This window comes from Falco naumanni, chromosome 11, assembly GCF_017639655.2.
Source record: "Falco naumanni isolate bFalNau1 chromosome 11, bFalNau1.pat, whole genome shotgun sequence".
Classification (NCBI taxonomy): domain Eukaryota; kingdom Metazoa; phylum Chordata; class Aves; order Falconiformes; family Falconidae; genus Falco; species Falco naumanni.
In genome coordinates, this window is record NC_054064.1 from 27474904 (window position 1) to 27501214 (window position 26311).

The 26311-nt window shown below is 41.1% G+C and overlaps 1 protein-coding gene across 8 annotated transcripts in view; it reads left to right on the forward strand.

Moving 5' to 3' along the window:
• The window catches only part of ELAVL4 (ELAV like RNA binding protein 4), an 83134-nt gene extending 60152 nt beyond the window's left edge, over positions 1 to 22982 (forward strand). For all 8 annotated transcript variants that reach the window (XM_040611180.1, XM_040611174.1, XM_040611173.1 and 5 more), the window contains exons 3-7: positions 2440 to 2543; positions 12999 to 13152; positions 13555 to 13780; positions 15151 to 15189; positions 19522 to 22982. In XM_040611180.1, the coding sequence (XP_040467114.1) occupies positions 2440 to 2543; positions 12999 to 13152; positions 13555 to 13780; positions 15151 to 15189; positions 19522 to 19849 (851 nt within the window). In that variant the 3' untranslated portion in view covers positions 19850 to 22982. The remainder of the gene's footprint in view (positions 1 to 2439; positions 2544 to 12998; positions 13153 to 13554; positions 13781 to 15150; positions 15190 to 19521) is intronic.
• The last annotated feature ends 3329 nt before the right edge of the window (positions 22983 to 26311 follow it).

The window sequence follows — 26311 nt, forward strand, 5'->3', positions numbered from 1 at the left end:
GACAGGCATGGAGACGGCTTTATGTTAGTACTCATACCTCACCTTGGAGAAAATACTTGTTTGTTTCCAGTTGGTGGTGAGAAAGATGATAGCTAAATAACTTGAATAATGTTACTGGAGAACTCCAAGGAAAAGAGTGAATGGTCTATGAGATTTTTGTATCATGATTTTGCTGTTATTTCCCTTTCCTACAGTTTGTGTTGTCTAGGCATTTGTTATCCATGGTTTCTTCCTTGCAGAAGTATTGACGGGGAGAAGGTTCCTCTGAGAGACTATTAAAAATCCTCGTACATATTGTAGAGATTGGTCAGACCATGTTCCTTGAGAGTAACAGTGGCTGGACATGGAAGCCTGTGTTCAGGCAGACTGACATAAACCCCAGGGCCTTGCGTCAGCGACTTCTGCTACCTGCGTGCCTCTGAAGGTTGATGGGTGGTTAATGTGGAAAGTAGCGACACAAACTTGGGTTTTCTAAGCCCTCATCCTCCATAAAAAGTGGCTTGTCTCCTAGAGAATGGCTTCCTTCTGCCTAGAACTGTTGAGGGTTAAATATATTAAGGATTTGATGTGTTCAGAGGCACAGGGATTGGGGTTGTATAAAATCTCAGGTAGGCAAGAAGAGGAAGGTACAGCATAGGAAGTATCTTTATAGTTCCAGACTTCGTGCTCAGTCAGATTTCAGCTCATTCTTGGTTAATGTCGTGTAACTAGGGTAAGAATATTTTTGTTGAGATTAATTCAGCTTTCTGGGAAGACTAGATACGTTTTTATACATTTTTTTTCTGAAGTTAAATTGATTGGATGGAATTGCTCCCTGGATATATATGTAGGTTAAAAAAGCCATTTCTAATCCTTACGCCTGCATGTGGGCATTTTAAGCATGAACTGTGGTGTTTCCATGGATTTTTAAGGTCTTTTATTGCATAGTTAGCAGCTTTTAATGCTTTGAACTGATTTCGTAAGACAGAAGCGCTCCCTGTATTTGTGTTACAGCAAATGCTGTATTTTTGGTGGCGTCTGACTTTGAGAAACACACAGATGCTTTTTTGTAGTCCAGGAGACAAAGAAACAAAGCTTTGTGCTTGGGAGGCAGGATCCGTGCCTCCAGGGTACATCAAGGCACTTGGTGTGCAGCTGCTCTCCCAACCTCCGCTTGCTCCTGGTGAGCAGGAACTGGATTGCTATTTGCTGCTCCTGCAGATAGAAATCTTCATCCACAAGTGCTGTCCCCCTCCCTGGGAGGGATGAGAAGCATGGTTGAAATAAAGGACCACTTGCCTGCCTGCTCAGGCTCGCTTGTTACTGAAATTTTGATTATCTGTGTGTGTTTCTAAGTGTATGTGCCTTACCAAAAAAAAAAAAAAAACACCACACAGAAAACCCCCACCAAATGTATAAGAATTGCTTTGTTTTCCAAATCTGCAAAATAACTTCAGTAGGAGGCTCAAGAAGGAAGGGATCTGGAAGGGGCTGTCTGTCACGTTGCATTAATAGATTTGATGCTGCAAAAATGCTGTTTGGGGATTGGGAAAAGGTCGCTCTCTGGTGTGGGTGTTCGCAGCCCGTTGCAGACCCACAGCTCTGTCCTTGTGCTGCGTGCGGGAGTATCTGTAGTGCTACCAGCACGGCCTCTCGAGCTCCGTATTACTTTACCCGGTTAATAACCCGGTCTCCTCTTTCTACTGCAAATGCAAACACGGATCTTGCTAGTAAAACAGAAGCTGTTGAAATGATTTTGGCTGCTAAAGTGGGCTCCTGCCATCCCGTGCGCAGCGGCAGTTGGTGTACTGTTTTGGTTTTGCCGTCATCTCTAGTACACAGAGGAAAGCTTTAATGCGGTCTCTGACTCTACTGCGATTTGATCCGTCCTTTCTCTTCCCATTTACTGGCTGCTCACCGAGCAATAAAACAAGACGTAAAGATGGTTGTCTGTTCTCAGTCAGCTGCTTCACGGTTAATGTTAAAACACCATTTCCTGATTTTTGTGTTTTAAACACTTACAAACAACGCAGAAAAATTGGGGGGTGGGGGGATCGGTTTTAGGAGGTGGCCTCATCACTGCTTTGCCAGGTCAGCCATCACATTTATTAGGAATTTAGCACAAAACTATTACACGGTTCTGCTGCTGTCAAGCCTCATACACATGCTTTTTGGTAAACTCCTGGGGAGGGCAGGGTGGGGGGTTGCTGCTTCTTGTTTTTGAAGCAGGCTCTTCAGAGCAGCATTTTAAAATGTTTGTTTGCTTCCACTGTATTAATGAAATAATGAAGTGGTGAAGAACGGCATAGAGACCATAGGGGAAAGCAGGGATGGAATGAACAGTGCAAGAAAATTGTGTTCCCACTCTTGGAAGCTTTTCCTGTGCTTTAAAAAAAAAAAAAAACCAAAAACCACACCAACACTGAGGCCTTTTTTTTTTTCTTTCTTGTGTTTCAACAGGGCAGAGTTTAGGGTATGGATTCGTTAACTATATTGATCCAAAGGATGCAGAGAAAGCCATTAACACTTTAAATGGACTCAGACTCCAGACCAAAACCATAAAGGTAAGACAATACAAAACGCCTTTTGCACAATTCAGGAAGTGGTGAAAGTAGTTGAAACGGTTTCTGGCAATTTCATCACTATTTTAGTCTCCATTGTAAGGGGGCTAACGAGCTCCTCCTTGGAACAATGGGAGGACATGCAGGAGATGAAATCTCTCTTCTCTCAAATTGATGCTATTGTTAAAGGGAGGAAAGTAGCAGGAAGCTCCCTAAAGCATTGCAGTGAGGCTTAAATGTAGAATAAAACAGCCATAGTGATAGTTATCCATAAACAGGTGAAGTACCTGACGCTGTATTCATAAGGTAGAGGTTTTCTTATGTTTTAATAGGAAATACCTTGACATGGAGCTCTCTTTTAGTGACACTCATGTCATTATCAAGTGTTGAAAGTATGTTTGTCTCAAGGTAGAATATGTCATTCTCCAAAAAAACAAACAAACAAAAATGCACCACGTTTCTTCTCAGTTTCCACATCCTTAGTTTGATTTAATCTTTTAAAAGCTGGAGGCTTTAGAGATCCCACTGAAGTCTCTCACTTCATTGTAATAGACCATTAGTTATTCAATGACCTTCTTTAGTGGTCTCATAAGAAAAGCAAGCTTCTACACTGTCACGTTTTTTGCTGCATGGCTGATAAAGCTTTTTTGAAACAGCTCATGAAAGATTTCCACATCCTAAATTCTGACAAATAATATAGCTTAAGGAATGTGAATCAAAAAATTGAATGCAAACAAACAGCAGATCTGATTTATCTAAGACTGCTTTGATCGTATTTGAATGCTGCCTTTTGATTTATACTATTTTCTTAATTTTTCTGCTGTACTTAATTTGTATTTCAAAGGCAAAAATGTTGAAGAACATAAAACCAGAATTTTTACTTCTGAAAATACTCGTTCAAACAATGTCAGTGATTTTTGTATCTTGCAAAAAAGATACTGTATGGTCAATACTTTAGTTGTACTTATCCTTTCTCACTAAAGGTTTTGGTTTGGACAGAGTGGTATTTGGGAAAGCAAAAATACTTATTGTAGTCCTGTGCATCTCTAAGGATTGTTTCAAGCAAGTTTTTTCCTGGTCTGTTTCATTAGTGAGGAAGTCCTGAGCCTGAGGGTTGTCAAAGTGGTGGGGTAGCTGCATGGATTGCATAGACATAGCTATTTCCAGAACCTCCCTTAGACCAACAAAGTTCCATCCCATAGATATATATATATGTTGGCCATATATCAAAATGCTCACAGCGTGGTTTTGCACAGTTAAATAGAAAAACTTACAGGAATATGTAAGGCAAGACAGCAAAATCTACAGTCTTATCTGCTGCTGCAGGTGGAAATACACGCTTGGACTCAGCAGTTTCCACTTACAATGAAAAGTTGAACAGTAAGTTGCTCTCCAAATTGCTTTTAAAGGCACATTAGCAGGAAAAATACAGTATTCTGAAAGTACTAACCTATCTTCTAAATTCATTAAAAACTCAGTAGAACTTGAAAAAATATAGAGCAGTTTTTAATGCAGCACTTTTACATTTTGAACATTATTCAGCTTTAGCAAAGGTGCTATATTTCTCATCCTAAGTACCAATGTTGCCTCTTCTGATTTTTGTGAGTCTTGTATTTGTATTCATAATATTCCAAGGCTACAGGAAACATGCAAACTACAAAAACTGCAACCCACCCAAATACTTTACATGTGTCTCATGCAAAATTAAACTATTATGCCTTCCTTTTATCGTGTATAGTAACATCTTTGTTATCCATGAACTTCCCACGCTAAAACACCTTCGCAGAATATTTTTTTCTTTAATGTTTTTCAATTCAATATAAATTTTAGGAATAAGTGGTTTATTAGGTTTAGGTTTTTTGTGATTATTAATAGCTAATATACTTTTATAGAACGTACCATTTTGTCAGACTCTTGAAAGCCGTTAAAACTTAGTAAGAAGCAAAGAGACTGACCTAACCCCACATGCACAGGAGCTGCGTAATTTCTCCAGTGGCTGGGAAGATGTTTTAGGCTTTTTTTTAAATAAAATTGTTTTCAAGTAAGTGTTTATGCAGATGCCTGAAACTGACCCAGGAGAGCTTTCTGTTCAAATAGCCAAGCTTTGGACACATGGACAACTAATCGGCAGTTTCCAACCCAATTTTTAATTGCAGAATTGCATGCGATTACCTTACCTTACCCCTTGTAGGATTTGTTCTCAGAAATCTTATTAGATCTGATTCCCTGGTACTGTGTGGTGGGGATGGAGGTTTCCCAGTGTTCGCGCCGAGTAGTGAATTGTGTTTTTACCGCTCCCAGCAGCCCCCATGTTGCTGGAGGCATCCCTAGTTTCTAAAGGGTTGTGAAGTGATGAAAAATCGTCCTCAGCGCCACTGAAGTCTCCTAGCTTGCCTGTTGCTCCCACACGCCCCTTTCCAGCCTCTCACTGTGATTCATTATAAGGTTGAAGTATTTGAAGTTGTGGAATTACTATATTTAATTGTCAGAGCTGATTACTTTAGTCTAGCTAGATACCCTTTACTGTTATTAAAAATGCACCTTCAGTACATCGAAAGAGCCTGTCTCAAAAGAACATACAGAAAGGGATTTAGTGGCATATAGATTTGCAGGCTAAAAAATATTTAATTAAATACTAGAATAACATTGAGCTGGAAAAGTACTAAGCATTACTTTTTACTTTTTTCCTCGTGAGTGTGGTTGGTTTTTATGGCCTGGAATAAATCCGTAACGTCCTATTGATGGATAGGCTGATGGCCTCTGCCCAGGTACGCTGGGTAGCTGCAGCCCTGCAGGTAGCATTTCTCTGGCTACCTTTTGGAAGCTGTTTTGATAGAAAGTTGAAATGAATAATTTGTGAAAGTCCCTTTTACAGGGGCAAATTACTTCCGCTTGCCAAGGTCACCTTGGTCTTGATGGCTTGCATCCCATCTCCTTGCTCAAACAGTTGTGGTCTCTGCTGTCCCTTATACCTCGACTGAACATCAGCTGGCTGGGGAGGGTCATTTTTGCACTTGTTTTTTGACCTATAATGCTTAATTCCTGCTTTAAAAAAAAAAATATTTTTCTGTATGTGTCCCCAAATCCTGTCCTTCTCACTTCGGTAACATTTTTGTGGCAGCTTAATGTTCTCTCTCTCCTGATGCCTTGCAAAACAGCCATGCAGTCACAGGAGGACCTGGTTTTATAGCAGGATCAGCAAAACAGCTAGGCACAGTCTGTTCTCAGATGTGCGGACTAAAATAACTGAAGAAATGTTCTCTTTATTATTTCATTGTTACAATAAATAACCGCTTTTCACTGTAGCAGCTAAAATATTTCTGTGTGTTTTATTTAAGTCAGTGATGCTCTTTCAAGTCAAAGTTGAGAGGTGACTACGGAATATCTGTTTGGGGAAGCATTGAAGGAAATGTTATGCATTTGGTGGTAATAGGTTATAAACGTTATGTTTGTCCTCAGCTGATCATAGTGTATATTTTATTTATGCTATTTCATAACATCATCATCATTTTGTGGGGGAGAAGGGCTTCACTTTATTTTTTACAGCTAAAGCTTGACATAATTCTACAAAACAGCTTAGAATGAGGGAAGATAGAGCATGTGTTGAAATAAATATATATTCCAGAAATTGAATCTATTTTTAGAAATTAAATTTGCCCATCCATAAAAGCATACGAAAGGTCACTGCTGCTGTTGAAGATTGCCTGGCAATTCGGTTGCATCAAATATCAGAAAGAAAATGTGTGATGCATGGGGTACAGATTGTTTAAACTGTGCTGCTTTGTCCTGAAAAAGGGACAGCGTCTGAAAGGATGCGAAGGAAGCGTTTTACAATTTACATGGGGATTCAGGTGACCTGGCTTCGTGTTGGGGGACGCTGGAACAAGGGCAGAACAGAGTTTTGAAAGGAAGTTTGCAATCTAAAAAGAGCCAGCGACCCCCTGAAGTGCAGTCTTGTGTCCCCCTCTCCTTCCTGCTCTCTGTCGTCTGAGAAGTAGGTTTGTTTCTTTCTTCCCTCACAGGAGCAGGTAGCATGCTGTGACACTGCTGGAGCAAAGGGAGAAGTCTCCAGTAAGGGGAGAAGGAATCTGGGTTCTCTTGAGCCCTTGATGCCTTCTGTATTTTGAATCCGTGAAATCTATCAGATGATAAAATAGCAAACAGATGGGGTCATTCCTCTGTGGTCAGATGCTTCCTCTATTTTAATTTTCAGTTAAATGAATAAACAACATGGAATATAGCTACTGCTATTTTAACACTTCCTATTGTTAGTTCAGAATGTTTACTTCTGTGTTACTCTCCTGTTTTGATTGATAGGACTGCATGGTCCTTGTTTAAAATACAGCGAATAGGGCTGTAGCAGAAAATACTACTGTGTTTTCTGGAAATAAACTAGTAATGTTACTGCCCAAAGATCTTGCTATTTATCTGGGTTTCTCTAGCGTTTGTTTTTTTTAAAATGCCAGGTATTTCTACAAAATTCAGGCTCTAAATCTGTCCATGTTAATTCTTGTAATTGTCTGCAAAACTACAAACCACACTGTCACTGTAGGGTAACCAAATAACAGCAGCCTCAGACTTCTCTGTCCTACAAAGTCATTTGTCAAAAAGATTGCCTTGCAGTCATGCTCAGCAGTGAAGGAGGCGTGGGAAGCACAAGGCCGGGGAGGAGGAAGGCTGCAGCAGCGAGCAATGGGGAACAGAGCTGCATCTTCTGCACCCCATCCCAAACTGTTGGGAAGGTAGCAGGGGGACACAACAACTGGAGCTGCAGCCAGAAAATGCTGGCTTGCTGACAGTTACAGTCACAGAGCTCTGGTGTCGGGTGCCCTTGGTGCAGTACTTTGCTGAAAACCTTGTATTTTCCACCTGTGTTCTCCCATAGCCTCCCCAGGGGCTACCTGCCACTGAGCCAGCCAGCCACCACCTGCAGCTGCTTCTCCTGGTGAAGAAATGGGTGGTAAGGGGAGGGTGTGTGGAGAGGTCTGGGGATACTCTGATTTGTAGGGGAGCTGGGGAAGATGAAATAGGGGGGAAGGCACAGAGAGGGCTTAGGTGTTCGGTGGGGGAGAGGAGAAGGGAGGGTCCGGGAGCTGGAAGGTACTGGGAGCAGCGAGGCCCATTGGCCTGTGCAGAGGGACCTGCATTTTTAAGTTGCCCATGCGTACAGTTGTGCTGGCCTGGCTGTGCGTACAGGCATGCCGTGTGTGCCGCCCCAGTGTGCTCTGCCAGCCCGTCGGCTGCCTTCAGACGCCCCCAGCTGTGTTCCCCCTGAGGTCCAGCAAAGCTTTGTAGAGGGCAGAGGTGTAAAAGAGCATGTACTCTTTTCCTTCCCTGTAAATTCAGATTATAGCATTTGCAAGCTGCAGATTTTAGGATGTAGTTGTTCTGTGTTTCCTTTTTAAATTAAAGTAATTGCTTGTTCTGTTTTGTGGTAGCTCAGTTAGTCATAAGAGGGGTCATCTGCTGTGACTGCTGCACCCTGGGGCAAAGCTTTGGACAAGAAACTTTAAAGATACCACAGACCTGGAAACCCTCAACTAAGTTTGCTTAGTTTCTGTTCTTCAGGAACCTCTGTCTGTGTAACCTTTTGGACTTTGTAGTGCTTGTTAACAAATCCTCTTTCACCCTTTGTGCCTGTGGTGATGCCGTGGCTCAAAGGACCTCTCCGTGCTGCCTTTGAAGGTTCAGATTTGGCTCTGCTGCTTTCAGCAGGCACCAGAGTTTTTACCTGTTAGTTTTGTGCAACTTCTCTTAATCGTGATTTCTCTGAACTCAGGTTTGCCAATGAGTCCTTTTCATTCCACAGAGCCAGAGCAGCCATTTCTCTTAGCCCTGCTCTTGATACAGCCGGAGTGCTTCTGGGTTATTATCTGTGGGGTTTTTCCTGAAATGATGGAATAGACCATTGTATCTTACCTGCAATCATAATTAAACCTAGCAAAATGGCATTGAATCACTCAACAGTAAACTGCATCGTCACTCCCCTCCATCCCCCAGCCAAGGGCTTGGAGAAGAGATAAAGGACAGAGCAGTGAAGCGGCAGATGTGAAAATACTCCATACTCTGGTCTTCAGCCTTTGGACCAGAGAGCTTTTGTATATGCTTGTCCTGACAAAGCACATAGCTTTCACAGGAGGGTTCCTCAAATCTGTGTGTTCGCACAAAGTTAGAGCATGGATGAGGGCCTGGAAGCAGCTGTGGGGAAATGTCTCTTCTGGCCACAGCCCATCCTCTGGTGTTAAGCAGATTTTACTTGTAGTTCTGTATGTGTGTGAAACAAGTGAGAGCGTGCTTATTTACGTGTGTGAAGTTCTTTGGTCATGTTAAAGCACTTGCATACCCGTGGAATAAGAGGCGTTCAGTGAAGGAAGGGTTGTTCCCATTTTACACATTTGGACATCAGGCAGAAAAAAAGCAAAGTGGCTCACCCCAAAAGTCAGGTGAGAAATCCTACATCTTGGAGAGTGTTGTGCAAAGAGACAAAGCAGTCTTGCAGAATTAACGTCACCAAGAAGTTCAGGATTTTTGAATGTTAAACAAACTTTTTTGGAACATGCCTAGGGAGTCACTTAATGCCAACTGCATCTTTATCTGCTTGGGCTGGAGAGGGGTCCCAGGGATGGCAGGTTTGGTGGCCTGTGGCTGCCTGTGCTGCTGTGCACCACTCTGATTAAGTCTCCTGACTAGTTTTACGTTCCCCAGGTGAGTGACACTAGATGCGGAGCAAGACACAAATCTCCTTGGAGAAGTTTTCATTTTGAAAGATGTGAGCTGCTGTGTTGCTTGTCAGTGGATGTTTTGAGTGGGGAAGGATGGCTCTGCTGGCAGAGCACATCGTTTCAGGGAAAGATGATGCCATTCCTCTTTGGAGCATGTGGGAGTTGAATTTTGTGAGGAAGCTTCTAGAAATGGACCTAATGTTTGAGAAGTCCGGGTTTAGTATATGAGCTGAAGGCATCTCCTGCGATGAGCAGCAGTGAAGCGGTTAAGTGTCAGTGTTTAAATGGCTGCTGTTACATGTCCAGTGCCCCCTCTCTGTATGACAAATGGGATGCGTTCATGCCTCTGGGTGCCTTTGCTGTGGGCTCTGACTTGGAAAGACCAGACCGCTTCAATTTACCTTCTGAGGAGTCTTGAGATTATAAATTTTTCCAAAAGTTTTCTATGTGGGAAAATAGGTGGGAAATTAATAGGGAAAATAATTACTTGAGGATATTTTCTGTGCTCCTGAACAAAAATGTGCATTACCATGGAAGATGGGAAACGCTGGACCATACAACTCCACAGTAGCATTTGGGGACAGTGGTGCAGACCCGTGAGATGGGTGTTTATACTGAAGAGAAGCCTTTACGCAGGCTGATGTTCAATGTCAGATGAGAAATACCCTAGCAAATGTCTTTTGCTGTTATTCTGTGTGTGTGTGTATATATATATATTTTTATAGAAGCTTAACATTGGAGGCCAGAAACCCATAAAGTGAATTATGCAGTATTAGTATCTTCCTTGCAAATTTGACCGGAGAACTTGTAAATGATCTTACACAGTGAAATATAACAACATCATTCAACCTCCAGCCGTCATACAGGTGGACAAATGTTTTATTCTGAGAAATGCCTGGGACAGAGTAGGTCAGTGTTCACCAGCTCACTTAAATTTTTTTGTCATGGCTAGGATTTCCGTACTCTTTTTCAGCATCCTGTTTCACTATAGGGTGCCAGCACTGCCGTGAGCTAAAAAATAATTCTTAAATGTGAATATAAAGAATTAATGCAGCATCTTCACTCAGTGCTTAGCACTTTTCAGTGATAAAATGGGAGCTGGTTTTGGTTCCCATTTTAACTTCCACTGCACAAGGAGCGTCTGGTCAGGGTGGGCGATTTCTTCCTTTGATAACTAACACGGGGGAAGACATCCCCAGTACTAACTGAATAATGGCTTGAAAGCAGGATGGCACAGTCTAACCGATCGATTTGTCATTGGCTGACCTGAGAGGGAAGATGAGAAAGATTCTAAAGCAGATAAATAATTGACATTACTAGCCTTGAGTCCATTCAGCTCACAACCTTTTCTCCTTGATATTAAAGACAGCCGAGTTGCTGTTGGCAGCTCCTTTCTTTGGCCCAGGCTCCTCTTCAACCTGAATGTTTGATTGCAGGAGGAAATAAAAATTAGACCTGAGCGGCAATAGGTGGTTACATGTGCTGTGAGTAGCTGGATTTGTGTGTGTGTGCAGCCTCTCCTTCCACTGCATGTCTGCATGGCCCCCAAGAGGAGAGTATTTTCTGTTTGAGAAATGCAGATAGATACATACATGCAGATAGATAGATAAATAAAACGTCAGGCACTTGGTGCTTGGGAAGTAGTGGGTTTTTTCAATATCCCAATACTTTTCATCTTCCCTGTAACGTGGCATTTGTTAATGAATGTGCCACAATGAGAAAAAAACCCAAAGGAAACTCCTGGCTGTTTTCCCAGGAACTTTATTAATTTTGCAGCTCTGAGTTTTGAGGAATAGGTAAGGTCCCTACCCCCACTCGAGAGAGGCTTTTAAGTGTTTTTTAAACCATTATTCCTAAAGTGGGTTAAACTGTAGGTGTCGGAACCCTTACAGTACCTTCTCAAGGTAATTTTGCAGAGTGTGGAGGGAGTCCGCTTTCCCAAATGCCCCAGCATGGGGCACAAATGAGAAAGCACTAACAAGAGACCACCAAACCAAGCATCAAAACCTTTTTTCATGGTATCTATCCGTAGGTGAAAGCACAGGGTAGTTTATTCTGGTTTCCTCAAGCACCTGGCTTGATCTTAGTTACATAAAAGCCAAGTGGTGCTGTGTGTGTTCCGGTCCTGGAGCATCAGACGGTTGTTTGGGACCAGCAGTAAGTGACTCCAGTGCTGCACCCCATCATCAGGAGCTCATGGGCTGAGGTCCTAAATTGCTGAGGCACAAAACAGTTTCCACCCTGATATCCTCTCCCTTTCAGCACTGATCTCGGCACCTGAAGGTTTGTCTGCTTGTGCCTTTGTGCTGTGTGCCTCCTGAGCTTGCCTCAGTTGATGCAAATGTTTTATCTAACCTCTTTTCCACATTTCTTTCCCTAAATTTTCCCACCTCCTCTCTCTAACCTTTTAAACCTAACATTTACAGAGAAGGCTATGTACAAACATGTAAGTTATAAAGAAGTTGCCAAAAATCTTAAAAATCTAGAATCTTTAGAGTTTGTCTGCTATTATGCAGAGAAGATTGTGGAAGCAAATATTAGTCATTAACATCATTTTCTGTGAGTCAACATCTATTTTTAGGTGTGGAGCACATAAAGACAACTCTTTGACACATAAAGCATATAAAGACATCCATTTGACATCATTTGTGTTTGGGCTAAGGCTTGGGAAGAGGGGAAGACAGTTGCTGAATGCATTGTATTCATAATGGGACCCCCCCCTTTCCTTCCAAGACACATTTTAAAGATTTAACACAGGAATGTACTGATCTGTTTATATTTAAATAGATCAAGATGAAGTACAAAATCTTCAGGTTTGGCTCCCGTGCTATTTCAGATGTGCTGCAAAGTAATTCTTCATGATCCATGCTGAATACTTGCCATTAGGCTTTATCCAGGAAGTATTTTTATTATGTTAAATGTGTGTATTCTAAATGTATATATTTTAAAAGTGCAGAAGGCTTTTTATGCACATACTATAATTAAAAATCTGATTCATAGGTAGAAGAGCAGTTAAGAGTCTTGATTTAATAATTTTCCAACTGCATACATGCAGTGCCTCGGCTAGATTTTTCCTGTTTGCTTGGTCATAATGTTTTATGGTCTGGTTCTGGGCTTAGAGTACAAAGGAGCTTCTCGTGATAAATTGCAGATATGACAGTGAGTGTCGGTATACAGTTCCCTGAGCAGATGTTCATTTAGTCTAATTTCACTAGTACTTTACTGTTCATCCAGAACAGCTCTCGCCAGCTCAGGATGAAAACACAAAGAGAGAGAACTAAAGATCACTCTGCAAATAACCTGATCTGTTTCAGACACTTGGAGCAGGGGAAAGAAAGAAAAAAAAAAAACAAAAACCACACACACACAACCATGCTGGAACTTCAGTGCTGTGTATGTGCTAAGGTTATTACATTGGATACAGTAAATCATCCATACACCCACAACTCATAGGGGTAAATTTACAAAGCCGTGCGTAGGAAGTTGCACATTAATCTACCTCAGAACAATAGTTATTTTATGACTGCACTTAAAGAATGCTTGCATCTGTTCTTAAGGTCTCTCTAGCTCTTCCTTTGTTCTCCCAGCCTTTCCTGGCACTGCTGGTTTTGCAGAACAGGTAACATCTGAACTGGAGGGTTATTGCTAGTGAAAGAACAGAAAATCATCGGTCTGTTTGAAATGCAAAGGGTGGGTCTGGTGTGCTAATCTGCCTTTCCTTTTCCTCAATCCACAGGTGTCGTATGCCCGTCCAAGTTCAGCATCGATCAGAGATGCGAACTTGTATGTCAGCGGCCTTCCGAAAACAATGACCCAGAAAGAATTAGAGCAGTTATTCTCACAATATGGGCGCATCATCACCTCACGGATTCTGGTTGATCAAGTCACAGGTTAAAATAAAATTTTTCTTGATAAATGCATGTTTTTCTGGAAATGGCAAAATTGTAAATGCTTGTTGGCGGTTGGGTTCTAAGACAATGTGACTTCTAGTGTAAAATGCCATACCTGGTTCTTTATAAGCGTAACTGTTTGGAGGCGTAACTGCTGCTGCCTCTTTTGTGAGGGATCTCAAAATGCAGAATGTTGTTTACTTAAAATCATTCTTTTCAATACGGATGGAGAGTATTCAATGCGCTGGAGAGTACAGATGGGGAAGAGCGTTTTTCTTTATAGGCCTTTCCTTAATTTGCAAGACTTACTCTGTGAAGTCAAAACCAACATGCAGTTTGTTCATTACATAGGTGAGGCTGTTCCTACAAATATTCATCTGTTCACATGTTTTTACTTCCCAGGGGTTTCTCGAGGTGTGGGATTTATCCGTTTTGATAAGAGAATAGAGGCAGAAGAAGCCATAAAGGGACTAAATGGCCAGAAGCCTAGTGGTGCTACAGAACCAATTACTGTGAAGTTTGCCAATAACCCCAGCCAGAAAACAAGCCAGGCACTCCTTTCACAGCTGTATCAGTCTCCCAACAGACGCTACCCTGGACCACTTCACCACCAGGCTCAGAGATTCAGGTAATTACCTGGAAAAGAGCTGAAGTCCCACCAGCAACGACAATGTGGGGCAGGTGCTGCGCAGGAAAATATGCTTTAGTTCCATAGGCTGACCTGATTTTCTTTGTAAAATTAAATATTCTTTCCTGGAGAATGAGGAGGAAAATCTGCTGACAGCAGTAGTCATGTTGTATTTACTAAAACAGCTGAAGTACTGTACAAACAGATCTCATGAAGGCTCATAAAAAAAGGGAGGACAGAATAGAGTTACACTGATAATCAAATGAGCAGTGACTATCCTGTTCTTTCTCACTTTTTTGGTAACGCTTTTATTTTCTGCTATATTATTACAGTTTTGATGCAGCTTACTTTGATGTTAATGACAGCGGATTGGTAGCAGGAAAAAAAGCTGAGTCTGGTCCAGTCAGCAGCAGTATCATTAAATTTATTAGCCTGAGATCTGCTCTTAGTATAAAGAGACCTTGTATTAGTCTTTGGTGTGATTCTTCAGATACTTTCAGGGATGTTTTATGCTTTGCATTCTGAATATGCTGTTTCCATCTGATACATAAGCTAGAGTTAGTGATGCATTACTCTTACCTTTGAGGATAATTTTCAGGCAGCCTAGCATTCGAATAAAAAAGTCTGCCTTCAAAAAAAACTTGGACATACTTGCGTAACTGAGTTGCATACCGGCTTTTAGAGAATTATTCAAAAGTAATTTTAGTTTTTCAGTAATGAAAATTGCTAATGAATTAAAGATTATAAGAAAAAAGTCAGTCATCAGATATTTTAAATTTACACTTGGTTTTGTGGCTTTGGCATGCAGCTGTGTCCATTGAGGTTATCACTGAATCGTTCCATGGATAGAAGGACTTTATTGTGCTCCCATGGAAAACAGATGGTTATATTCTGCAAAATTTGGTGGTCATTTGACATATTGTGGAGGATTAATACTAAGTATATGTAATATAGCGAGGAAGAATTTTTCCAGTTCCAGCAATTCTGGACTGTAACATTCTTTTTCTAAGTTAACTGTAAATACAACGTGAACAGTTAAATTATTTGCAATAACTTCATACTAATATTGTCTTTTTAAAAAATAAAAAAATATCAGAAGTGGATTTTTTAAAACCAAACGCAGGAAATGAAGAGGGTTTTTTTCTCTTTAAGACCGTAAGCAAGTTAAAAATGGCTTTAAATGCTGTGGTAGAAACTTAAGCACAACCTCAGACTTAACAAATCAGGCTGGGAGTTGTTAGGCTTCTTAGATGTGTGGGAAACTTGTTGAACACTTCTTCTTTGAAAATGGAACGCTATTAATAATAGTTCCATTGAGCGATCTTGCCATCTGTGAGACATTAACCCAAAGACCCTCCTTCTCTTTTCAGGCTGGACAATTTGCTTAATATGGCCTATGGCGTAAAGAGGTAATTAGAATTCCACAGATTGCCAGATGTCCGTGTTGGCACAGATTGGTGCTACAATTTATTTTTTTTAATTCACTAACTTTATTTTTTTTTTTCAATTCCTTCTTTTTCTTCCACCAGCATGTCAAATTCTTTTTAAGTTTGGACTTCAGTTGGTTTTGTTACTTTAAAGGCCACACGCAAATTCTGTGGGGTTTTTTCAACCTTTTTTTATTTACAGGTGGGTTTCTCAAATGGTTTAGGTGCAACAGCTACAAGCATTCAAACTGCAGTCACCCTGCTAAATGGCACTTTTTCCAGAATCAGAACTATTAACATACGCTTTTAACTAATCTCTGATCTGATAATGGAAAATTTAATGTCTAAATCTCGTAGTTTTTCTCCTACATCTGGCTTCACAAGTTTGACTTGAAAATATAGCTGTGTGCACCTTAATCAGCCCTAAGTTTCTTTTGTTACAGGTTTAATACTTTGAAATTTTCTCGGTGCTTGAGATTTCATTTTTTGTTTAAAATAGCTCTGTGTGTTCGTATGTTTGTGCACGCATGTCTGATAAAGCTCAGCTGATTTGTAAACGTTTATGCTGTTTCATGAGTATGTTGATGTTTGATCTGATAGCTAAAAGGAGTTGACGTGTTGTTAGTGTTTCTTCTAATGGCACACACCAACGCAAGCGAACCTCACAGCAAATTAAAGGTGTAGTCTTATTCCTGATGTTACCATAAGATGTCCAGCCATCCCCCACAATTAAGATGAGAAAATACTACTTAATCTTCTGAAATGGTCTACTCGCCACACTTGAAAATTGAGCTTTTTCTTTTTTTTAAAAAGCTCATCCTGTAAAATGGTATGGTAAGTATATCTTTGCACTAGCTAGTAGTGGACAGCGGCATGGGCTTTAACTACTGCCACGGTAGCTATCCTACAAATCAGAAATCTTAAGACTACTTACAGTAGTAGCAGTCAAAGCAGAGGCTGCGTATCTTTCCAGAAGCACTACTTCTGGTGTTCCTTAGTACGTTTGTTACCTCTGTGATATCCGTAGTGGCGATGGTAATACGATGAGTCAGAACTTACCACATGATTTTATCACACATCACTTCTGCATTCCCCCATCTCATTTGTGTCTTGATTTCTTCTTCTGCCGAAAACGTGGCAGGACTCAGCCTCGAGTATCTGTCAGGTGCAAGTTGGTGTCAGAAGGATGGGTTTGTTTAGGGAGTTTTCCCTGTGCTGCTGCTTCTCTGGAATTGCACTGGCACGTGCTGCAGGACAAAGGGGGCTTGGTCTGACCCAGGGAGTGTTTGAATTCAGATCTCACAGGACCTGCAAAGAGGGAAGAGAGTGCGTTACCTGCCTCTCCGGGTCATGTATCTGCTTTCTTCGTATTCAGAGTCTGCAGTGTTAGTCTTAAATCACAAGAGTATTTGTTTTTTAGGCATCTTGAATTAGTTCTCTCCTCCCAGCCAGTCTCAAACTTGTACTTGCACTGGCAAACGCCGTATCTACAGATGTAGGGTGACAAAAAAAAATCCTGTATGGATAACAGTTTCTGAAACTGCCTCTGAAACATCTGCGGTGCAGCATTACTGGGGCTGAGGGTCAGTTCCTTCTTTCCCTGCGTGAAGTATGTGGGACTGATGGAAAATGGAATGTGCTGATGTGGAACAGAGGTTTTAGTGATGCTAATTTCAGATCACTTGCTAGTAGCAAAGCTACTTACGCAATAGGTTATCTCCTGTTTGTGTCAACACACTTGCACTAGTTTTGTGCATGTTTTCTTGGATTTACAGCAGCTCCTGTGCTCGTGGTACATAAATAGTTGAAAGCTGCATGGCTCCAAAAGGTTTCCAGAGAAAAACCGCTCTCCATTACGTCGGTGCAGCATTCATTAAAAATGCTAAACTTTAATGACATACTATGTGGCATGCACAGCTTTGCATTGTACAGATTTTACAGTAACGTTACTTACAGGGTAGTATATACATTCATGTTGTACTTCATACCAAATTTAAACATTACAGAGAAGGAGCGTTTGGCTTCCATACGTTACCAGCACAGTTAGCACTTGTCAGCAACCGGCTTAGTCCCACCTTCCAAATTTCAAAAGAAGCTGAAGCTGTTGGCTTGTACGAGCTCTCGGTCCTGGCCGCCTTATTTACAATTCCACGTGGGGTGGAAGACGCGGTATAAATTGGCCTTGTCCAGCCGCCTTTGTTTTGAGCAGCTGGGGAAATACCATGGGTGAGAGCCCTGCTGAACCATTGTGATAATGTTACTGGTTTCAGTATGCAGGAGAGAAACTAAAAAGCTGTTGAGAGCAGGGTTTGCGAAAGTGAAGTTCAGTTGGAAAATTGCCATGTGTTTTTAATAAACTGGCTGCAAACCTGTATGTATGTCTGAAGATCCAGTGCTGTGAGCATTTGTGAACTCATTTACAGCATAGCTACACCCCAGTGAGTTCCTTAGCTTAAGATATATATTCAAATGGCTTTTTTTGCCTTGAATATACATATAAAGTGCCATCAGGAGTCAACAGAATAGTGAGCAGCCATCAAGTGTGTAGTTACTTTTATGGTTATTTAATATAGACTGCATAATATTGTGCAGATTACTAAATGTGTGTGAAAGTATTGAGAGTGTAAAAGGAGAAGTTCGGGAAGGCACAGGATCACTCGGCAACACTTCCCCCCTCCTCTCCTCCAGTCATCTCAGAAAATCCTGAGGAATTTCAATTCAGTTCTGGTATTAAAACTCATCATACTAAAAGGTACATGGGAAACTGGATTTTTATTAAGACATTTCCTCTGTGCAGTTGTTATTTTAAAACCTATCCCAAAGTGTAGCTTCAGAAAGCATGTCATTTTTTTTCAAACTGATGAAAGGAAAATTATGTTGATCCTGAGGGCTGATACATCTTCATTAATAACCTGAGTCACGGGCTGCGATGCACCCTCCTTGCTTTAACGGGCAACTACAGTGGTGGGGGAGCGGGGACGGCCACTGTGCTGTTGGCCATGGCTGCCACTGGGGAGGCCTTGACAAGCCGGAGGGAAGTGGTGAAATTCAGGAAAGGCAGATGCAGAGTTCAGCCCCTGGCTGCTGCCTTCAGCTCCCCACAAGGGGCATCAGGAAGGAGATGAAGCCAAGCGCTTCTCGGAGGTCAACTGCAAAGGGACAAGAGTCAGCAGTAACAGGTTGCAGCAGGGGAAATTCAGCTGAGTATAAAGGAAAATCATTCGCAGTGAGGATGGTGGAGCCCTGGAGCAGGGCTCCAGGATTGGAGTTCCCTTCCTTGGACACTCTCAGAACTTCCCTCTGCAAGGCCATGAGCAGCAGATCTGATTTGAGAAGTTAGCCTTGCTTCAAGCAGCAGATTGATCAGGTGACCTCTGGAGATCCTACCCAGCCTGTGTTGCTCTATAATGGCTCTGTGCTCATAAACATACTACCTGGCTTCAGCTCCTCCCTTCAGATCTTCAAGCTGAAGAAAACAGGTGCCAAAAAGACAGTGAGGGGGGGAAGTCAGGGTGCTGTATGAGATTTCTGGAAGCTTGTCTCTGCGTTGACTATCCAAAGAACCTAAGAGCCTGTTCTGGACATCAGGTCTCACAGTGTGAAGGTATTAGTTGACATGCTCATTAATTATATTTATGTGCTGTTTTACTTACTCTACAACGGCTGCATAAATCTTCTTTAATATGTGGCCAGCTTTAGGACTGCTTTATTAACTGGATATTTTTTGGCAGTATGTGTCAGTTAAGGACTGTGTTAGGAGGAGAATCAAAATCTACCGCTTACAGATGTCACTCTACATCTAATAGTATTTTCAGCTGAAGAGGCTACTGTTACAGCTGGATCCTGACAGTGGCATTTCATATTTAATCTTTAAAATACTTCTTGAAGTTTGTTTGGGTTTTTTCACTGCAGACCAGTGAAAGGTAAAGCATTAGATCTCCGTTGCCCTGAAACTACATTATTTTAATGATGGGAGAAGGTGGCAAATTCCTACAGGCCTTTTTAAACAGCACGTGCAGGCCCTTTTTGTCTTGAGATTGGCCTTAAGCGTTCCTTTTATTAGGTCTTTGTGTATGTCTAAGTAGGGCTTCTCCTTGAAGGGAGATGTGTTCGTGCCCAGATTTGGTCTGTTTATTTAGCGTAGCTCCCCGCCACTTAAGTAGGAGTTAGAGACTGAGGGTGGCTATGTAGTCATCTTCCAGGAATAGGATCAAGAACCTTCATTAACATCAGCTTACTGATTTTAAAGTCTTGGTTCCATGTAGCTTGTGCCAAGAGATATATTTAGAATAGACCCCTGTTTTTACTTGGTAGGTTTTCTCCGATCACAATTGATGGTATGACGAGCCTTGTCGGAATGAATATCCCTGGTCACACTGGGACTGGATGGTGCATCTTCGTCTACAACTTGTCTCCTGACTCGGATGAGAGCGTGCTGTGGCAGTTGTTTGGGCCCTTTGGAGCAGTCAATAATGTCAAGGTGATCCGTGATTTCAACACCAACAAGTGCAAGGGATTTGGCTTTGTCACCATGACCAACTACGACGAAGCTGCCATGGCGATTGCCAGCCTTAATGGATACCGTTTAGGAGACAGAGTATTGCAAGTTTCCTTTAAAACCAATAAAACCCACAAATCCTGAATTTCATATCCTTACTTACTAAAATATATATATATAAATATATATACGAACAAAACAAAACAAAAAAAAACTCTTCAAGGCTTATATTCAACCATGGACTTTATAAGCCAGTGTTGCCTAAGTATTAAAACATTGGATATCCTGTGAGGAACAGGAAAGGATTTTATAATGCTTAGAAAAAAAAAAACCTTTGATGCATTGAATGTTCTTTCATAGCTGTCGTTGTTGAATATAATATACATAGATAACAATGTGCAGGGATTTTTACCCGGCCAGCTAGTTTTACTACCTTCCTTGAAGGTGGGTCTTTTTAAGATGACCATTCACTCATTTGAAAAAATAATAAAACAAAAACAATTTTTACGAACTAATGGGATTAAAAGCAAGATAAAAGGTTTTTGTTTTCTTTTCTTTTTTTCAAAACATTGATTGAATCAGATTGGTAAACCCCCCACATAAATTAAAGAGGAACAATAAAAATTGCAAAAAGAAGAACATAATTTTGCAACTTTTTTTATTTTTCCTTTTTTCTTTTGTATCATGTGAACTAAACAGTCTTCTGTTAGGGAATGGGGTAAAGGGGGATACCTGATGACATAACAATTTAAATAACATTAACAATGTTGCCAAAGAGGTGGTCTCTTTGCTGAAAATGGGTTTCAAGAAAAATCTATTTTTATAAAATATAAAGAATTTTTACAAGAGAATCTGGATTTGAGAAAAAATATTTTGACTGGCTAATTTAGGGGAAATTGACAACTTTGTCATGTTCATACTGCACTGGTAACTTTTTAGAGATCAAGATGTGTGTTTTAAACTGGATTAGTAGATTGTTTTTTGAAGGATGGGCTACAAACAGATGATCTTCGTATCTTTTCATAGCATGTAATAAAAATATTAAATACAGTACGGGAGAGTGTTCTTCCCAGGCACGCAGTTACCCACAGTCAAAACCCAAAAGCAAGGAGATGAGTTGCAAGACGGTTTTTCTTTAAGTCATCAGTATGGGATATCAGCAGAACAAAAGTTAAAAAAATTAATTTTTTGATCAAAAACTTCCTTGGTTTGAGCAGTAGGTGCTACAAAATTATTTACATATCTTAGTATCATAGTTAAATGTAATGTGTTTAGAAAAAATACATTTGCTTTAAATTTGTTAAGAATTTTCAAATTCACTTTATAGCCCAAGCTAATATAATTGGGCTGTGTTGGCACATTTGGAACACTGTTTATGTTGCTTGAAACACTTATTTATTTAATTGCCGATGTGATGCATATGGCCAAAATCAAATATAGCTAGTTTGGCTAGTCTACTTATTTGTTTACTTAAACTATGGGAAGAAGCATATTATTGTGTCATTTTGTTGTGTGTGTATGTGTATATATAATATAAATATATATATATATAAAGTTATTTTTTCTTTTGGTTAATTTATTATAAGTTGTAACACTTTGCTAGTTTTGTTTGTATATGTCTTAAAATGTTTTCTTATGATACTTAAGTGACAGAGGTATCAAGGTAACTTGTGTAGAAATATTGTTTGATATATTGTCATGTTTGTTGTGAATATTTTTTCTTACTGCACAGTAGAAAAGAAAACAACTGGGTCTTTATTTTAATGTAATTCAGATTGGGGAAAACAGAGCTAAGGGAACAAAATGACTGAGGGGGTGCTCTCCCATGTCCAGTGCACTGATCATTTTAGTATGTTTGTGCTTTGTACGGTTATATATTTAAAACAAAAAAGGGTCATGCTCTTCCCTGAGTACTAGAAACAGTTACTCGCTATGCATAATCTAGTTGATAGTTAAATTTGCTATTGCTTTTCTTGTCTTGTTATATAAAATCTTTTCAATACAAGTTTAGTCTTAATGGTAATAAAACGTTATGGTTATTTATAACTTGTGCTTATTTTGTGCATTTTTTCCATGCTATACCCACTAACTGCATGTAGACTAAGTATTGTTTTTTCACACTGAAGAGGCAAACTTTTTGTAGTAGACAAATAACTAAAGCAAAGGCTGCATCATAATTTTATCAGTTTTTTACTTTAACAATGTTAGATTTTAGTTTAAAGGAACACTCATTCAATGTTCAGGGAAACCTTTATACATCATCTGCTATGAATGAGCGCAGTTTGCTGGGAAAGTTTTGATGCATTTGCTAAGCATTAGTGGGGAAGGCATGTCAGAATCTTTTCTCTACGATGTGTTTTACTATCTGAATAATAATAATAATTTAAAAAATCTTTCTTAGGACCAGGCAGTTGTATACTTTAGTTATAATGAATGACTTCATGTTAACCTTGCTAGTTTAGATCATTTCTGAGGGAAAGTATTGTAAATGTTTTTTTCATAACCTTGTTGTGTTTGAATTATTTGTACTTTAATTGTCCAGACAATAAATGAAAGTGTGTAGAATGGCTATGGACTTTCCACCTTTTTAACCGTGTTCAGATACTTTAGTAATCCCAGCCGCACCTCAGCCGAGGTAGATGATAGCCTGATTTCAGAAGCAAGGTCTTCAAGAAACGTACTAGTCAAACCAGATTGAGCATATTCATTATTTGTTTTTCCTTCTGAAGGTTAGAAAGACTCGGCCATTTCATTTAAGATGTTGAACATGAAATACCTAACTGTAACTTTACTTGAATGTGGAAGCTACTGAAGGATTTCTATCATATACAGTATTTTTACACAATGAAAATATGAACTCAGTCGATATCAACACTCAACCAAAAGTAGCAAGCAAATTTCAGCATTAATACAGTTTTTAAGCCATCATTTAGTTCAACTTTTCTATGAATATGCTATGAATGTCATGCAATATGAAACAGTGTACATACTATCTGCTGTACAACAGTCTATCTATATGATCACATTCCAAATCTGGTTCTTTTCACCATGTGTTCTAACTAGAGTTGATACTTCTTTCAGTTGACTTGTTTGAATCCCATTAATACAATTATTCACTTCATGTTTATGTTCTGTAACATTCACTAATTGAGAATATGTACCTTGTAAAACTGCAGCGTTGAATTTCGTAACTGAGATTAGGAAAACTATATCAGAGGGCTGGATGGACTGTGTGGTTCTTCAGCTCCTTCACCTATTAATAAACTTGTGTTTTTGTGAGATTAAGTTACCATGGTGGTTATAATAATTAATTTCAGGCCACAGAAGGAGTTTGTTCTTTAAATTTACACCTTGCTTAATTCATCCTTAAGCCAACCTGACCATGCCATAGTAAAACACAGAAGTTACTAATTTGCTGTGTTTAAATGACTTGGCTCTGAACAACATCATCCTTCCATCTATATATGTATATACACACACTTTTGATGATATACATATATGCAGACACTTTACAACATAGTGTGACATGCACCAGCCCATTTTAAAAAACTACACTTTCCACTTAAGTCCATAGTAAATAGTGTTCATTTTAAAATAACGCTACCTCCATTCTAACATTTCTTAGGTTCATTGCCTAATTTTTCTGACAGCGTGAGGTACACAGAAGAAAGGACAAGAAGAAAGCAGTGAGATGACAGTCACCTTACACTCTAGGTGCTCTTAAGACCGAAAGGTGACTGTGCCACACTGGCATTTTGCTGTTGACTTCAGACAGGCCAGTTTTGATCTAGATTATTTCCCCCCTAAAGGTTGGCTGCTGATCTACATCCCGTTCATGTAAGGTACTTATTGCCCCACTCTGCACAGCCTGCAAGCTGTGAGCTGCACTAAGGCTCCCACAGGACAAGGCAGTGCCAGTTTTAAGGATCTGGTATGTAAAGTTTGGTCCCCCTTTTGAGAGCATCACAAATGTGTGCTAGATAAAAGTGGTCACAGATGGGCCCTTGGTTCACTACATCGATCCTATCTGAGCATTTTTAGAAAGCCTTACTGAAACACAATTTCTGCCCAGCTGGGATCAGAAACAAATTTCACTAACGCTCATTCAAAGTAATCAAGTTTTATATTTCTTTCCTGAAAGGGTAATCGCTCTTTCTGCAATTAGCAAGCCTGCTGCATAAATGGAAAATCACCTGGGGGAGGGCATTTCAAGTGTGTTCACTTTATATTCTACTTCAGACTACCTTGGGCACAGAGCTGGGCTCTGAACAAACAGAGAGGGGAGCGTGCATTGAAAATGACGGCCGATACGTACAAGCTAGCAGTGAGCTACTCCAGTGTTTATGGTGGAAAGGTGGCTTACCTAGTGCCACTGAATTTGTAGCAAGCACACACAGCCAAGTAGTCTGGTGCTGTTGATAGTTTTCATTGGAAAGGCTGGGCAGGGGTCCCGGGTCTGCTGCACCGCAGAGGCTGCTACCTGGGAACCTAAACCGGCATCGGGATATAATTAATGGGAGGGGCACAGCCAGAAGGTGTCCCGAGCAACCCCTGTCTCCAGCACCAGTAGCAGGAGCCAGGCAAGACTGTTAACTCACGCACGTCGCTTACACGACCACAGATAGGTGAGGTAAAGCCAGGTCAGCGTGTGATGACACAAAAGACTTGCTCCCTGCCCTGGAGATCTTGCAGACTGAGCTCACTGCACGGAAGTAATTCATTGTGCACACAGAGCAAAATGAAAGGAGATCAAATCCCGCGTAACTACACAAAAGCTCTGACATCTCCAACTAATCCCGTATCTCTCTTCTAAAAATAACTGACTTCTTAAACCCAGAAAATGTGATGGAGCCAATCCAGCTGAGCTTCAGTAACTCATAAGGGGACGAATCACTTGGGGACAAATGGGAACTTCTGCAGAAAGGAAACAAAAAACAAGCACACACAGACACATGGTTCCTGGCGCTGCTGCAATGCCCCACACTAAGGAAATGGCTTTTACCCCAGGTGTGTGGGGTGGCACCTTCAGCAAGCGGGACACGTACATGTGCCTGGTTGCAACAGGCACTACCGAGGCCTTTCCCAGAGCACGGCACCACTGGCGTGCTTGAGAAACACAAATGCAATCATGTGCAGTGGGGTACAAGGGTGATCAGGAGAACGGAAACTTACTCTACAGAAAGAGTCACTGAGCTTAAAGTGCTTCTGTTCCCATAAACTCAAAAACTGTGTTTCAAAAAGCCTGGTCCCTGTAAATCTCCAAGAGCCAGGCACCTGAAAGGGCTATAGGAATGAGAGCAACCAAAAAGATGAGTTATACAAAGGGAAACTAATTCGACTCGCCCACAACTGAAGACAAGAAATCAGACTGGTTCTTTCTGACGATCAGATCAGCAGTTTTCTAAAATACGCTTTCAATAGAAGTAACTGGGAAGGTGGGGGCATGGCTACACACACACACGCATGCACACAAACAGTTGCTTTTCAGAGAAGGTTTGAAGTTTCATTTACCACGGCCCTAAGGTATCACTGATATTTTTAAACGCCAGTCCAGCATATTTTAAAGGACTTCAAATATATCTTGAATTCCATTCAGATTTTAAACGTTATGGGGCTACAAACTATTTCTTGTGCAGTAGCAAAAAAATAAAATCCTAAAACCTCTATCCTATCCATTCCACAATAAACCTTCACTCTTACCTCAAATCCAGGGTTCGGAGCCACCAGCAAGCATGACCCAGCTACTGCTGTTTGTTCACAGACAAACAGAACCCAAGGCTGGTTCATATTCCCCTCACCCCCACCCCCACCCCATCTTCCACAAAGCAAACCAGTGTGCACCAGTGGAGCATGGGTATGCCATCAAGTTCAGAAGCCCCCAACACTGCATATTGCTCTGGGGTGGATATAAGGGCTTTGTCACCAAAACAAGTGTCTTGTCCCCAAACACTTCAGCCACCAGCCTCAAGGTCCCTCATGCTACCCTGCACCCCCACTGCAGGTGGCAGCCCCCACACCCAGCCCTACTTGTCTAGCGTGACATCCTCCCCATAGCAGTGCTACCAACAGCTCCCAGCCAGCCCCGAGTGCCATGGGGTGATCCCACCTGCTCGGCCTTGCTCCATGTCTGAAGGACAAGAAGGACAGTTTAAGAATCCTAGAATAACATGGTTGGAAGGCATCATCTAAAGATCATCACTTAGTTCCACCCGCCCCTGCCACGGGCAGGGACACCTTCCACCAGACCAGGTTGCTCCAAGCCCCGTCCAGCCTGGCCTTGAACACTGCCAGGGATGGGGCACCCACAGCTGCTCTGGGCAGCCTGTGCCAGCGTCCCACCATCCTTTTTATTTAGCTCTTTATTAATAGCCCCAGTGGCACAGGGGAAACACACTGGAGACCCCCCCACCCAGGCCATTGTCTTACCTGGCCTGTGGGGCACACGGCACCCCACAGCATCAAACCTTTACTCAATGAACCGATTCTCCTAAATTTCATTTCCGATTAACCAGCCCCTGTGTCACAGCAGCACAGCAGCCATCACTCAGGCAGGAGGAGCAGGCAAATAACCATCTGTGGCCTTATTTTATCCGTCCTGACCACCTG